General features: G+C 43.1%; 1 protein-coding gene across 1 annotated transcript in view; it reads left to right on the forward strand.

Moving 5' to 3' along the window:
* Positions 1 to 4,226: 4,226 nt before the first annotated feature.
* The window catches only part of LOC112223097 (glycoprotein endo-alpha-1,2-mannosidase-like protein), a 35,730-nt gene continuing 22,552 nt past the window's right edge, over positions 4,227 to 17,404 (forward strand). The window contains exons 1-2 of the mRNA XM_024386054.2: positions 4,227 to 5,612; positions 9,099 to 9,208. Coding sequence (XP_024241822.1) covers positions 5,117 to 5,612; positions 9,099 to 9,208 — 606 coding nt within the window. The 5' untranslated portion in view covers positions 4,227 to 5,116. The remainder of the gene's footprint in view (positions 5,613 to 9,098; positions 9,209 to 17,404) is intronic.

Here is a 17,404-nt window from a genome sequence, read left to right on the forward strand (position 1 = left end):
TTTGTTATCCCTTATTGATCCCTTATGGATATTTAAAAAAAAATACACATGGACTAAAGTATGTGGACACCAGCTCATCGAACATCTCATTCCAAAATCATGAGCATTAATATGGAGTTGGTCCCCCCTTTGCCGCTATAACAGCCTCCACTCTTCTGGGAAGGCTTTCAACTAGATGTTGGAACATTTCTGCGGGGACTGTTTTCCATTTAGCCACAAGAGTATTAGTGAGGTCGGGCACTGATGTTGGGCAATTAGGCCTGGCTTGCAGTCTGCGTTTCAATTCATCCCAAAGGTGTTCAATTGGGTTGAGGTCAGGGCTCTGTGCTGGTCAGTCAAGTTCTTCCACACCGATCTTGACAAACCATTTCTGTATGGACCTCGCTTTGTGCACAGGGGCATTGTCATGCTGAAACAAGAAAGGGCCTTCCCCAAACTGTTGCCACAAGTTGAAAGCACAGAATCGTCTAGAATGTCATTGTAGGCTGTAGCGTTAAGATTTCCCTTCACTGGAACTAAGGTGCATAGCCCGAACCATGAAAAACAGCCCCAGACTATTATTCCCCCTCCACCAAACTTTACAGTTGGCACTATGCATTTGGGCAGGAAGCATTCTCCTGGCATCTGCCAAACCCAGATTTGTCAATTAGACTGCCAGATAGTGAAGTGTGATTCATCACACCGGAGAACAGGTTTCCACTGCGCCAGAGTCCAATGATGGCAAACTTTACACCACTCCAGCCGACGCTTGGCATTGCGCATGGTGATCTTAGGCTTGTGTGTGGCTGCTCGGCCATGGAAAACCATTTCATGAAGCTCCCGACGAACAGTTATTGTGCCGATGTTACTTACAGAGGCAGTTTGGAACTTGGTAGTGAGTGTTGCAACCGAGGACAGACAGTTCTTACGTGCTATGCATTCAGGGGTCCGTTCTGTGAGCTTGTATGGCCTACCACTTCACGGCTGAGCCGTTGTGGCTCCTAGACGTTCCACTTCACAATGACCGCACTTACAGCTTGGCAGCTCTAACAGGGCAGACATTTGATGAACTGACGTGTTGGAAAGGTGGCATCCCATGATGGTGCCACGTTGAAAGTCACTGAGCTCTTCAGTACAGGCCATTCTACTGGCAATGTTTGTCTATGGAGATTGCATGGCGGTGTCCTCGATTTTATACACCTGTCAACAACGGGTGTGGCTGAAATAACAGAATCCACTAATTGAAAGGGGTTTACGCATACTTTTGGCCATGTAGTGTATATACAGTACAAATATACATGTAGTGTATATATAAATAGGACACAAAGGTGTTCTGCCTATATCTGCATCAAGAGTATGAAGACATAGTTGCATTATTGTGTATTTTATATATCAACTGAAGTTGAAAAGGTACTATTCTGATTTGGGCCTCAACCATGCACTTCCCACCAAATACACATATGCACGTTTTTAGCGCATTCAACGATATGCAGAACCATCAGGACCGAGTTTGGGAAAACCTGGTGTAGGCTACTGACAAAGCCAAACGTACACATACACAGGCCTACCAAGGCATAGTTAAAAAGAGGAAAAGATCCATTCACAATTCTCCCATTGAAATGCCCCAGTATAAAGGAGAGTCAAGATTTCATCCTTGAGTTGGTCAAGAGTTTTTAGAGTTGAGCATAAAATGCTGGATGTTCATGCACAGTGAGCCAAATATAATCTACCACTAGAGGCCACTGTAGTTCTTCCACAATACAGATAAGGTTTGCCATGTGGAATTGTTGAAATAATATGCTAATGACCACACAATACATGTTGGTAATACAGTAGACCGCCCCCTACAATTAAAACGAAAACAGTGTGTAGGTTTGACTTTCCAAAATGATCAGATGCACTGGGAAGGAATACTCTACTATGATGCTTGATGAGATTCATTCGGGGATGATCAAAACCTGAAGACTGAAATAATGTCATGCAGTTTGTATTACACTCAGTAATCTCAAAACCAAATAAAATACAATGTTATTGGTTGCATACACATATTTAGCAGATGTTATTGCGTGTGTAGAGAAATGCTTGTGTTCTAATCTCGGTTGCCCAGAAGTAAAATTCTCCCACGAGAGATTACACTCTGAGAGAAAAAGGTGTTATATAAAACCTAAAAGTCTGTTTCGGCTGCTCCCCCCTTTAAAGAACCATTTTTGAAACCCCCCACCTAAGAGTGCAGTTTATTATCAGTCTTGTAAAAATGTTCTACAGTTGGCTTTACGCAATAGAATACATTAGTCCTAGAACTGCTTTTTAACAATGTCCATACACAAATAGTTCAGGAAAGTCAAGTTGTGTGTGTGATGATGCTTTTGAAGTTTTGCAAACCAACGGACAAAAGCAAACAAACAAGAATCAGTCCCTATGAGTTATGCACAGCCCTTGCTTCCTACGCCTTCTCTTATGTGACTTTATTTGACACCTGACGTACTGACGCTGACCTCTGCGCTGCGGTTCATCCGTTGTAGGTAGACATACGGCTGCTGATGAGGATGTTGAAACAATGTGACAGACACCCTGGAGCTTTTTCCCTTTCACGAAGGTTAGAAATATGCCAATGAACTAATGAGTTCATAGTGTGTGTGTGTGTGTGTGTGTGTGTCTGTGTGTGTGTGTGTGTGTGTGTGTGTGTGAGAGTGAGTGAGAGCTTATTGAAACCCTAGAGTCGATGTCCGCGCCCCTGCAGAAATCTAATTAGCATATTAAAAAAATCCCTATAAAAATCAGTCATTTTAAGATAGAGATATCTTTTTTGCATTGGATGCTTCTCAATCCACCACATCCGCCAATGTCACACTTCTGCATCTGTGGTGAAAGGTGACAGAGCTAGTGCTATGTTTGTCAGATCATGAGACACCCCCCAAAATCACCTGCACAGCCTAAACAGTTTGGCCTACAAACTATGCCCAAAGCCATCACAAAACTAATCAGAAGGTTCCCGGTACCAGTTGAAAAAAATAATGGAAGTATTTATGGAGTCTGTTTAGTGGCAAAAAAATAAAGGGTTAAATACATGTAAAAATATACACTACCGGTCAAAAGTTTTAGAACACCTACTCATTCAAGGGTTTTTCTTTATTTTGACTATTTTCTCCATTGTAGAATAATAGTGAAGACATCATAACTATGAAATAACACATATGGAATCATGTAGTAACCATTTTTCTTTTAAACAAATCTAAATATATTTTAGATTTGAGATTCTTCAAATAGGCACCCAAGAAGGAGAGTGATGGAGTACTGCATCAGATGACCTGGCCTCCACAATCCCCCAACCTCAACCAAATTGAGATGGTTTGAGATGAGTCGGACTGCAGAGTGAAGGAAAAGCAGCCAACAAGCGCTCAGCATATGTGGGAACTCCTTCAAGATAGTTGGAAAAGCATTCTAGGTGAAGCTGATTGAGAGAATGCCAAGAGTGTGCAAAGCTGTCATCAAGGCAAAGGGTGGCTATTGGAAGAATCTCAAATATGAAATATATTTAGATTTGTTTTAAACTTTTTTGGTTACTACATGATTCCATATGTGTTATTTCATAGTGTTGATGTCTTCACTATTATTCCAAAATATAGAAAATAGAAAAAAATAAAGAAAAACCCTTGATATATATATAACAAACTTCTTTTAGATTATTTTTTGGGGACAATCTGTTATCCCATGTAGTGAATCTGTTATTCAATGCGTTTATATGGTCTAATAGAAGTTTGTCCAAAAGTAATTTTGCATCAAATATTTTTTAAATATATTTTTGTTATACTTCAAGGGGTCTTAACATTCAAAATCAAATTGCTAAATTGTCCTTGGTATGATCTTCTTAAAACAATTCCATATAGCTTAGTTGACCCCCAAGGCTAAGACAGTGCTTAGACTGTTATGGGTTAAGTCAATACCACTTTCACAGATGACCACCTCATTGAAAAGGAAGAAGTTACGAGTTAAAGACTGGAGTCTATATGGCTCCATTGTTCATTTGACAGCATTTTCATCCTGTAGGCTACACTGCAACTTTCCAACCCTGGCTTTATTATGTCATTTACAGTCTAATATCATCATCAATAAGGCTCCAATATCCTACTTTGTATAGGTACATGCATAGCCTATAGTTGCCATCCACCAGTCCCCTTGCGCCAAACAAATCTCAGTATAACACCGGCCGTTAAAAGCTCCGCCTCCATGTAGCAAAACATGGACGGTAAAAAGTAGCCATCGCTGATGGCGAATACCATGGACAGCGACCACGGAGTGTGCACGTCCAGGATCTTGTTGCATTGAATTTAGAACGTTTTCGTTGCTGTCCCACGTGGGTTTACTTGCCAGCCTAATGTAAAGCATTGTGTAGGAGATATATCGAGCCAGCAGCGAAAAGCGAAATAGCGTAGCAGCGAAAAGCGAAATAGTGTAACAGGGTGACGGCAATTCAGCCATCAGGAGCCAACATCTGACTGTAGCCTATAGACGATAGAAAGATATCAGCGAGATTTGATCACTTGACATGGAGACTATTCTTAACTCAAAATGTGCACATTTTCTCCAAGAGCTCAAATAATCAGATGGTGGTATAGCCTTCATCATTGCAATTGGGGAACACTAATCAAAATGTGTCATGCATCCTTATTTCACAATCTCCACTACAACAAGGTAAAGTGCGCTCCTTAAGACATCGATATTCTGTTAACTGATTGAATTGAGCAAGTTAACTCCGCATGTCAACCAGATAAAGGGCAAAATAATTTCACATCACTGAGATCTAAATGCAATGACAGATTCCACTGCGTCATGCAACGCGACCATTAGGCTTCATCCGCAATCATGTAGGCTAATAGGCTATTAATCATAAAGTTGTACATTTTCTGCGTTCCGACAGCGACTGCATTTATGAATACTCTATATGAAGGCCTGCATTGTATACTTTCCTAGAGTGTAGTAGGTGAACTTGTAAGATAGGCTAACTGTTATAGTATACTGCCTATATGCTGTACGACGTTTGGAGAAAAGCACGTTATATTCACACCGCTGACTTCAGCCGAACACGAACCCCGGTTCACTCCAGCAGGAATCGCCTCTACGAGACAATCTATCCGCAATGGCCAGGCTGCGGAAGAAAACGTGCATAGCTCTGTTCTTATTTACACTCTTCGTTTTCGGAACCATGATGGGTTTGAGAACTCTGAAGCCCAGCGATGGGTTCTCGGACCTGGCCCCGGGGTTGGGCCTCCTGCCGATGATTGGAGGAAGGATGGACCGGCGCTCGGTGTCCCAAGACGCCGTCTCCTCCCCGGGGCAGGTACGCGCCAAAGTAGTTTTATCAAACTCTGGACCTGAAGGAACAATATTTTACGACGTCCACATATTTTACAGCGTGTGGTACGGGAACCCGTCGATGGATGGGAAATACATGCACTGGGACCATATCCTCGTGCCACATTGGGACCCCAAAATTGCCGCCAGTTACCCTAAAGGGAGGCATATGCCACCGGAGGACATCGGCTCCAGTTTCTACCCTGAGCTCGGTCCGTACAGCTCGAGAGATCCGGATCTATTGGAGTCACACATGGAGCAGATTGGAGCGGCTGCTGCAGGTAGAGTGCAAAGGTGCAGTGGTTATTCTATACTGAAACATACAAACAAGTTTTAACATTCGCATTAGTCTTGCTGCTGCAGTGCCTGTCCAGTTAACTTTAAAGTTGCTACATTTTGTTCTACTTTGAGCACAGCTACAATAGGATCTACAGTTGAAGTCGGAAGTTTACAGACACCTTAGCCAAATACATTTAAACTCAGTTTTTCACAATTCCTGACATTTAATCCTAGTAAAAATTCCCTGTTTTAGGTAATTTAGGATCACCACTTTTAAGAATGTGAAATGTCAGAATAATAGTAGAGAGAATGATCAATTTCAGCTTTTATTTTTTTCATCACATTCCAAGTGGGTCAGAAGTTTACATACACTCAGTTAGTATTTGGTAGCATTGCCTTTAAATGGTTTAACTTGGGTCAAACATTTCGAGTAGCCTTCCACAAGCTTCCCACAGTAAGTTGGGTGAATTTTGGCCCATTCCTCCTGACAGAACTGAGTCAGGTTTGTAGGCCTCCTTGCTCGCACACGCTTTTTCAGTTTTGCTCACAAATTTTCTATGGGATTGAGGTCAGGGCTTTGTGATGGCCACTCCAATACCTTGACTTTGTTGTCCTTAAGTCATTTTGCCACAACTTTGGAAGTGTGTTTGGGGTCATTGTCCATTTGGAAGACCCATTTGCGACCAAGCTATAACTGATGTCTTGAGATGTTGCTTCAATATATCCACATCATTTTCCTGCCTCATGATGCCATCTATTTTGTGATAGTGCACCAGTCCCTCCTGCAGCAAAGCACCCCCACAACATGATGCTGCCATCTCCGTGCTTCACGGTTGGGATGGGGTTCTTCGGCTTGCAAGCCTCCCCCTTTTTCCTCCAAACATAATGATGGTCATTATGGCCAAACAGTTCTATTTTTGTTTCATCTGACCAGAGGACTCCAAAAAATAATCTTTGTACCCATGTGCAGTTGCAAACCGTAGTCTGGCTTTTTTATTTTTTGTTTTGGAGCAGTGGCTTCTTCCTTGCTGAACGGTCTTTCAGGTTATGTCGATATAGGACTTGTTTTACTGTGGATATAGATACGTTTGTACCTGTTTCCTCCATCATCTTCACAAGGTCCTTTGCTGTTGTTGTGGGATTGATTTGCACTTTTCATACATAAGTACTTCATCTCTAGGAGACAGAACGTGTCTCCTTCCTGAGCGGAATGACGGCTGCGTGGTCCCATTGTGTTTATACTTGCATACTATTGTTTGTACAGATGAACGTGGTACCTTCAGGCATTTGGAAATTGCCCCAAGGATAAAAAGACTTGTGGAGGTCTACAATTTATTTTCTGAGGTCTTTGCTGATTTCTTTTGATTTTCCCATTATGTCGACAAAGAGTCACTGAGTTTGAAGGTAGGCCTGTTTCAAGCTGTTTCAAGGCACAGTCAACTTAGTGTATGTAAACTTCTGACCCACTGTAATTGTGATGCAGTGAATTATAAGTGACATAATCTGTCTGTAAACAATTGTTGGAAAAATTACTTGTGTCATGCATAAAATAGATTTCCTAACCGACTTACCAAAACTATAGTTTGTTAACAAGAAATTTGTGGAATGGTTCAAAAACAAGTTTTAATGACTCCAACCTAAGTGTATGTAAACTTCCGACTTCAACTGTATGTGTGCCAACATCACTCAAGAGTTCCACTGACTTGAATGACTCACTTTGATGCATATAGTTCATATATCCTGCCAGATGTATACTGTTATGGCTCATTTGGAATACATTGCTTGCGTTGCACACTGCTCGTGCTGTCTGTCTTCCTTATTCCAACAGACAACCATTCTCCTGTATCTTTAGACAGCATAAGTGATGCCTCATATCTGAGTGATGAAATTTGCCTTCCTACATGCAGTGACTCTATAGACATTCTGTTTTAATCGTAATAGTGAGTATCCTTCAGTACACGCGTGAAGTGACAGCTCATAAATGTCTATGTTGCAGCCAGATAAATTCTTGTCCACACCCTGATAGAGGGGAATATCAAAAACTGTTCTGTCAAGCAGCCAGCACAGCAGGCCACTGGCACACACAGTATGCATGCAGATAATTGATCAAGCCATGTCCACAAGCTGTATGGAATATTTGATTACAATATCTAAAAAGCCATGGTCGCGTGTATTAAAAAGTTATGGCTGCACGACTCATTTTTTTCACTTATCCTGCGCTTTGCCGGTTTATTTCAGCACTCATGTAGTGGACAGCTCCGCACGCTCACCTAAGCCCACCAGCAGCCTTTTCTCACAGTCGTTTCGGAACTGTGTTTATCTTGACATCCACTTCCAAGCAACCTTGAACGTGAACAATTGAACACTTGAATAATATGTGTTTACTGCTTTTCTGTATTTCACTGAAATCGAACATACAAACAGTTGAAAGTCAGAACTAGGCCACGCGAGTAGGATGTCCCCTTTTTACTCTAGAAAGTTATTGAAAATCCTTGGTCAGTAGAAGGAGCCCTTAAGTATTATCAGTAAGTGGCCATGACTGTCCACTGCAAAGGTCAGCACTGAAAACCATAATTGGAAGTGGCATGTACATTGTCTGAAATAAGTAGCCTATGTTTTAAATGAAAAAATGTAAGCTACTTTTATTGACCAAAAGGGGAGTGATGATGCCTTGGAGTTGGGTGTGAAAACAAGTTTTCATAAATGACTGATGGGACAGCCAATCGAGCCATGCTAATGTTGTCTGCCTTCGGCTGAACTGGTCATTGTACACCATCCGGGAAATGATTTTCCTTTCCCCTTTCTTTCCATTCCCTTCCCCCTAAACCGAACACTGTGACAGATGGAACACAGAAAGGGCAACTGAATGTGCTTAGTTAAAAAGAGTCCATTTAATTAAAGCCACTGGCACAAAGACCCATCAAAAATTCCAAATAGCATCCTGCTGGCAGCGGTGACTGATACCACAACGTGAGGAGCCCATAATAAAATGAATCGTGCGGACATAACTTTTTAAAACATTACTTTTTAGATATTGTAATCAAATATTCCACACAGCTAGTGACCAAAGTGGACATGACTTGATCAATTAGCTGCATGCATACGGCAGCAATCACATCAATAAGTCCTTCAAGCCAATCCGGAACCCTTAGGGGATGTAGGTAACGATCACATATATCAATGTCAACATCACACTGACCAATACGACTTAAAATGGTGTAACAGGGACATCATGAGGTTCAGGATTGGGTATCAGAGATGTGTGGTCATTGAAATAGAATGACTAGAATGGACATTGAAGTCAATGTTCTGTGATAGGTGGACCAGCAGCCATATTGAGTGTATTGTAAAATTGCCATGCTATGAGGGGCTTTTCCCTTTCTCGTCATTTTATTTCCGCATTCTAGTAATTATATTTTTGTTTGGGGTATAGCCAACCTGAAATGTCCTGTGTGGAGACTGAGAGAGACTTGTCCTGTGTGATCTAGGGGTGCTGGTGCTGTCCTGGTATCCTCCGGGCCTGGCCGATGACAACGGGGAGCCCACAGAGGACCTGGTGCCGGCCGTCCTAGACGCTGCTCACAGACACAACCTCAAGGTAAAGGAACAGACCGACAGAGAGACAGACAGACACTTTGCTTTGGAATCAGTGTTTGGGATTCATGAGTTCTGGATAAGAATGTGTGCTTTGGTAAGGAATCTTCCAAAGAACACATTTACACAACCAAATGGTAAACAGATCTTAATACTGTACAATAGTATTGTAATACACAATAGTATACCATTACTTCAAAAACGTTGATAGCCAAGTGTGACATGACTTTGAGTAGGCATCGGGCAGGGAGGATGAGGACATCTCTAACTAAGAGCAGAGGGGACATAATAAAGCTGCCTGCGGGAACTGTTGTTTATGGGACTGGATGAGCAGGGAAACACATCAGGGAACTACATGACCTATTGCCAATTAGGTTGGAAAATGCCATCCCAGAGATAACGACTGCATCAACGGCGAGTCATCGAGTCCCCTCTGCCTGCTGTCACGGACGGCATTGAAGCTCATGAAACTTTTAGAGGGCCCCTTCTTCGTAATTCAATACGTGTAACATCAGATGGTAGATGCACATCAGATGCAGCAGAGACGTAGTAGCTATTCAAGATGTTTAAAGGAAAAAAGATACTCCAAGTGAGCTGTACTGGCTTGATCCGGCAGACTCTTTGATGACATAACCGATATATAAAAACAGCCACACAGCTGTTTGAGTGGTGTGTATCCATTCACCCTGAGCGGTTGGAAGTCTGTGAGAATGTGTCTAAGACCCTTTAAGGCAGTTTAAGTGGTGCATGCTGCATTTTGGTGTATAGCACTTTGGGTGGTATATCCAGGGGTGAACACCTGAAACACCAGCAATCTAGAGCAATAATCATTATGCCTAATTCTATGTAAAAACAATGTATATTTTTCTGCCTGCGTTATCTAAGCATACCTCTTTTTGTGTGTGCCCCTCTGCAAAATACCGCTGACAGATATTTTTTTTTATAAATAGTTATGATAAAGCGTGGGCTTAAAAATTAAGTTGAGTAATTCATTTAACATCTGAAAAATGAAAAACAGGACAAATCTGAGGGGGCATGTGCTCTTGTGGCCCATATGGGCAGGACACCTCTGGTTGTGTATCTGTCTGTCAGTAGACAGCTGTGCGGCAGGATGACTTGCATGTGTGTGTTTGTTTGTTTTAATACTGGTATGCCAGCAGCATACCACCCTGCATACCACTGCTGGCTTGCTTCTGAAGTTAAGCAGGGTTGGTCCTGGTCAGTTCCTGGATAGGAGACCAGATGCTGCTGGAAGTGGTTTTGAGGGCCAGTAGGAGACACTCTCTACTCTGGTCTAAAAAATATCCCAATGCCCAGGGCAGTGACACTGCCCTGTGTAGGGTGCCGTCTTTCGGTTGGGACGTTAAACGGGTGTCCTGAATCTCTGAAGTCATTAAAGATCCCATGGCACTTATTGTAAGAGTAGGGGTGTTAGCCCTGGTGTCTTATTTAAAATGACAGCCTTCCCCAGCCAGACCCGAACACGGACGATGCTGGGCCAATTGTGCACCGCCCTATGGGACTCCCAATCTCAGCTGGTTGTGATACAGCTTGGAATCAAACCATGGTCTGCAGTGATGCACGCTTCTAGCACTGACATGCAGTGCCTTAGATCACTGCGCCACTCGGGCGCCTTCAGAGCATGCGCAGACCAGCTGGCTGGTGTGTTTACGGACATATTCAATCGATCCCTATCCCAGTCTGCTGTTCCCACATGCTTCAAGAGGGCCACCATTGTTCCTGTTCCCAAGAAAGCTAAGGTAACTGAGCTAAACGACTACCGCCCCGTGGCACTCACCTTCGTCATCATGAAGTGCTTTGAGAGACTAGTCAAGGACCATATCACCTCCACCCTACCTGACACCCTAGACCCACTCCAAATTGCTTACCGCCCAAATAGGTCCACAGACAATGCAATCTCAACCACACTGCACACTGCCCTAACCCATCTGGACAAGAGGAATACCTATGTGAGAATGCTGTTCATCGACTACAGCTCAACATTTAACACCATAGTACCTTCCAAACTCGTCATCAAGCTCGAGACCCTGGGTCTCGACCTCGCCCTGTGCAACTGGGTGCTGGACTTCCTGACGGGCCACCCCCAGGTGGTGAGGGTAGGTAACAACAACTCCACCCCGCTGATCCTCAACACTGGGGCCCCACAAGGGTGCGTTCTGAGCCCTCTCCTGTACTCCCTGTTCACCCACGACTGCGTGGCCACGCACGCCTCCAACTCAATCATCAAGTTTGCGGACGACACAACAGTGGTAGGCTTGATTACCAACAACGACGAGACGGCCTACAGGGAGGAGGTGAGGGCCCTCGGAGTGTGGTGTCAGGAAAATAACCTCACACTCAACGTCAACAAAACTAAGGAGATGATTGTGGACTTCAGGAAACAGCAGAGTCAACACCCCCGTATTCACATCGATGGAACAGTAGTGGCGAGGGTAGTAAGTTTTAAGTTCCTCGGCGTACACATCACAGACAAACTGAATTGGTCCACCCACAAAGTGATGCATTGTGAAGAAGGCGCAGCAGCGCCTCTTCAACCTCAGGAGGCTGAAGAAATTCGGCTTGTCACCAAAAGCACTCACAAACTTCTACAGATGCACAATCGAGAGCATCCTGTCGGGCTGTATCACCGCCTGGTACGGCAACTGCTCCGCCCACAACGGTAAGGCTCTCCAGAGGATAGTGAGGTCTGCACAACGCATCACCGGGGGCAAACTACCTTCCCTCCAGGACACCTACACCACCCGATGTCACAGGAAGGCCATAAAGATCATCAAGGACAACAACCACCCGAGCCACAGCCTGTTCATCCCGCTATCATCCAGAAGGCGAGGTCAGTACAGGTGCATCAAAGCTGGGACCGAGAGACTGAAAAACAGCTTCTATCTCAAGGCCATCAGACTGTTAAACAGCCACCACTAACATTGAGTGGCTGCTGCCAACACACTGACTCAACTCCAGCCTCTTTAATAATGGGAATTGATGGGAATTGATGTAAAATATATCACTAGCCACTTTAAACAATGCTACTTAATATAATGTTTACATACCCTACATTATTTATCTCCTATCCAGGGGCGGCAGGGTAGCCTAGGGGTTAGAGCATTGGACTAGTAACCGAAAGGTTGCAAGTCCCCGAGCTGACAAGGTACAAAATCTGTCGTTCTGCCCTTGAACAGGCAGTTAACCCACTGTTCCTAGGCCGTCATTGAAAATAAGAATTTGTTCTTAACGGACTTGCCTAGTAAAATAAAGGTAAAAAAATAAATGTAAAAAATAAATTAAAAATATGTATATGTATATACTGTACTCTATATCATCTACTGCATCTTTAATGTAATACATGTATCACTAGCCGCTTTAACTATGCCACTTTGTTTACATACTCATCTCATATGTATATACTGTAATCAATACCATCTACTGCATCTTGCCTATGCCGCTCTGTACCATCACTCATTCATATATCTTTATGTACATATTCTTTATCCCTTTACACTTGTGTGTATAAGGTAGTAGTTTTGGAATTGTTAGCTAGATTACTCGTTGGTTATTACTGCATTGTCGGAACTAGAAGCACAAGCATTTCTCTACACTCGCATTAACATCTGCTAACCATGTGTATGTAACAAATAAAATTTGATTTGCTTTGATTTGGTTATGTCACCAGGCAGGCTAAAACTCCATCCTTCCGCAACAGACTGACATTTCAAGCGGTCTTTTCAAACAGGTCTTATACTAAAATGTCATTATTATGGTTTTCACAATTTCACAATATTATTCCAACCAGAAAGTATTGAAATATATATAAAACACAGGAAATCACGTTTTTGACTGCACTGGGCCTTTAAAGACTGCTTAGGGGCAATGCGAGCCTCGTGCCTGTGTGAATGAATGTGGACCGAGTGCAGTGTGACAAGAGAGACAGGCTTAAGCTAGAAACCCTTTTCTCCAGCTGTGTTGCATCAATAATACACACGCTGTGTTTGCTCAACACACAGTCGCATTTAAAGACAATTGAGAGCGGATTCGTTTTTGTGTTTGCATGAGAATCTCTGCTACATAGAAAATCATGCAAATAATACAGGCCGATTTTCTAAATTAATATTTATAAGAGCACAAGTATAGAAAATAAATGTCTGTTGTACATGTAATGTTGTGAACGTTCTGTAATCCAGTCCGTGTATTTGTACAGAAATAGTCCAGTTCCATGTTTTACACGGGACCGATAGATGTGCTCGGAAGCCTCGTGAATAACCCTGTAATGCCGGCGTACTCTAAGTAAAGTTAAACTAAACTATATCAAACTCCCCGACCTCAGTCCTTATAAGCATAAGTAATCGAACAAAAAGCGGGACGTTACAGTACAGAGGTTCTAGCTAATTCTGGAGGATTCAGAATTGCCTATATTTTTTCCACCAAAAAAGTGCAGTTTTACTGATAAGAGAGAGCAGTAAAAAAAATAAAGCCAAAGTAGGGAAAGATAACTTTAACAAACAGCAACTAAGTTGTTGCCACTTTTTTGTAAAAAGCTAAGGGATGGGGCCTATATACACTATAAACACTGTATGTGGACACCCCTTCAAATGACTGGATTTGACGATTTCAGCCACACCCTTGGCTGACAGGTGGATAACATCGAACACACAGCCATGCAATCTCCATAGACAAACATTGGCAGTAGAATGGCCCGTACTGAAGAGCTCAGTGACTTTCAATGTGGCACCATCATAGGATGCCACCTTTCCAATAAGTCAGTTCGTCAAATGTCTGCCCTCCTAGAGCTGCCCCAGTCAACTGTAAGTGCTGTTATTGTGAAGTGGAAACGTCTAGGAGCAACAACGGCTTAGCTGTGAAGTGGTAGGCAACACAAGCTCACAGAATGGGACCACCGAGTACTGAAGCATGTAAAAATCATCTGTCCTCGGTTGCAACACTCACTACCGAGTTCCAAACTGCCCCAGAAAGCAACATCAGCACAAGAACTGTTCGTCTGGAGCTTCATGTAATGGATACCAGGAGACTGCTACCTGCCCAAATGCATAGTGCCAACTGTAAAGTTTGGTAGAGGAGGAATAATGGTCTGGGGCTGTTTTTCATGGTTCGGGCTAGGCGCCTTAGTTCCAGTGAAGGGAAATCTTAACGTAACAGCATACAATGACATTCTAGACAATTCCGTGCTTCCAACTTTGTGGCAAAAGTTTGGGGAAGGCCCTTTCCTGTTTCAGCATGACAATGCTCCTGTGCACAAGCGAGGTCCATACAGAAATGGTTTGTCAAGATCGGTGAGGAAGAACTTGACTGGTCTGCACAGAGCCCTGACCTCAACTCCAACGAACACCTTTGGGATGAATTGGAACACCGACTGCAAGCCAGGCCTAATCGCCCAACATCAGTGCCCGACCTCACTAATGCTATTGTGGCTGAATGGAAGCAAGTCCCTGCAGCAATGTTCCAACATCTAGTGGAAAGCCTTCCCAGAAGATTGGAGGCTGTTATAGCAGCAAAAGGGGGACCAACTGCATATTAATGCCCATGATTTTGGAATGAGATGTTTGAAGAGCAGGTGTCCACATACTTTTGGTCATGTAGTGTATCATTATTTTAAAAGTCCAAAAATGGATCTCCCTCCACCACTGCACAGTCAAAACTGTCCAGATCTGGAATGACAACAGTATCACTTGTTTCCAGGGGTGTTTTGACTGTACAATGTGGGAGGTATTTGAGGACAGCAGCTCTGATCTGGATGAACTCACAGATGTTATTTCAGACGATGTAAACTTCTGTGTTGAGTCAGCTGTGCCTACTAAGACCTGTAAAATCTTCCCTAACAACAAGCTTCGGGTATCAAAACATCTAAAATCACTACTTGATAGGAAGAAGGCAGTTTATGCTGGGGGTGACAGACAGGCTTTAAGAGATGTACAATGTGAGATCAAAAGACAGATACTGGTGGACAAGGAGGCACACAAGCAAAGGGTGGAGAGGACCCTCTCCTCGGGAAACGCAAGGGTGGCCTGGCAAGGGATTAAATCCATGGCTAGCGCCCCCCACATAGGCAGGGGAAACCAGTGCTGACCTTGGGAGATATGAGGGCCAGAACATGGCTAATGAACTGAGTGTTTTCTTCTCAAGATTTGAATCAGACATCTTCGTGTTGGAGGTAAAACAAATGGAAGCACCATTACAAATGTTTGAGAGAGTTGTTGTTCAACAGTCTGATGTTCTAATGTTGTTCAGGGGATGTAACACATACAAAAGCCCAGGCCCAGACAAAATAAGTGGACATGTGTTAAAGCACTGTGCTGAACAACTGGCTGGTGTTTTTACAGACATTTTCCAAACCTCACTTGACCAGCAACACGTGCCAGTATTGTGGAAAAACTCAATAATTATACAAATTCCTAAAAAAGCATCTAATCCCTCTGTGCTGAATGACTACCGCCCTGTCGCCTTGACATCCTTAGTAATGAAATGCCTTGAGAAAATTGTGAAAAGTCATATTCTCAGTGTCACCCAGAAGCTTCTCGACCTGTTTCAGTTTGCCTGTCAGCCTAGCAGAGGAGTTGATGATGCCATTCTTACCCTCCTTAACATGGTCTACAGACATCTAGAGGGGGTATTAACATGGTCTATAGACATCTAGAGGGGGTATTAACATGGTCTATAGACATCTAGAGGGGGTATTAACATGGTCTATAGACATCTAGAGGCCAAATCCCATGTCAGGGTTCTGTTTGTTGACTTTTCTTCTGCCTTCAACACAATCCAGCCCTACATTCTGGCACAGAGACTCATTCGGGACTTCTCCTTAGATGGGGGGCTGGTTTTGTGGCTGTTGGACTTCCTGAGCCAACGCTCACAGGGAGTCAAAATAGGTCCCCATGTGTCGGACATACGCAATACCAACACAGGCGCTCCTCAGGGATGTGTTTTGTCCCCACTCCTGTACATCTTGTACACTAATAGTTGTACTAGTTCCCCTCCTGACAGACACCTCGTTAAGTTCGCTGATGACACTGCCTTGATCAGCCTGTTGCATGATGACGAGGAACATCATGGCCCGGTCCTAGATGACTTTGTAGAGTGGTGTGAGGAATCACACTTGGTCCTCAATACCAACAAGACCAAAGAGATGTGCATAGACTTCAGGAAGCGTACAACACCTACCTCTGCAACATCTATCAGAGGTCAGAATATAGAGATTGTAGAGGAATATAAATATCTGGGTGTCCTTTCGGACAATAAGCTTCAGTGGAGTAAATGTACAGACCTGATCTACAAAAAGAGCCAACAGAGACTGTACTTTCTCAAAAAGTTGGGTTCTTTTAATATAGACTGTACTATACTGACTCTGTTTTACAAATCCTTTATTGAGAGTATTTTAACTTTTTGTATTGTTTGTTTGTTGGTTTGGCAACGCCACTGTCAGCCAGAGAAACATGCTGAGAAGGATTATTACCACATCAAGCAAGGTACTTGGAGTCAAACAGACAGGCCTGGATGAGATCTTTAAGGTCAGGGCCCTCCGTAAGGCTTACAAAATCATTTTAGACCCAAGTCACCCCCTGTACCTGGACTTTGAATTACTCCCCTCTGGGCGCAGGTACAGGGCACCCCTCAGCAGGAAAAACAGAACAAGACAATCATTTGTGCCAGGTGTGATGTCCCTCCTAAATAGCTCGGGCGACTGTTCCCATTGACTCCGTAAGGCCGGCAGGCTAGTCTCTTCTTCTTTTTTAATTTAATGTTTTATATCTTATTTCTTACTATTATTATTTTTCATTGGGAGGTAACTGTTATGAAAGTTGTATTGACAATTTTGTTTTGTATTTAAGCGCCACTTTAAATGTGTACATGACACTGCAACAGAATTTCCTCATGGGGACAATAAAGTCAGTAAGTAAGTAAGTAAGGACATCTATTGTTGGAGTGCCTTTAGTGAAAAATCTTCACAAACTGCTGACCGTAGAAAAATGTCTTGGGTCTCTAATAATTTTGAGCTGCGACGCACGCAAACATTTATTTTTATAATGCAAAAGAGGCCCTCTTGCATTTACAATCTTCCTGGAATGTTCTGCAAAGACAAGGCAAATTAACATGCCTCCTCTTTCACACCAATATGTAAGATGGGGGATGAGCAGTAGAATGCATAATCGTTCTTGGTTGAGTCCTAACATAA

This window comes from Oncorhynchus tshawytscha, linkage group LG23, assembly GCF_018296145.1.
Source record: "Oncorhynchus tshawytscha isolate Ot180627B linkage group LG23, Otsh_v2.0, whole genome shotgun sequence".
Taxonomy (NCBI): domain Eukaryota; kingdom Metazoa; phylum Chordata; class Actinopteri; order Salmoniformes; family Salmonidae; genus Oncorhynchus; species Oncorhynchus tshawytscha.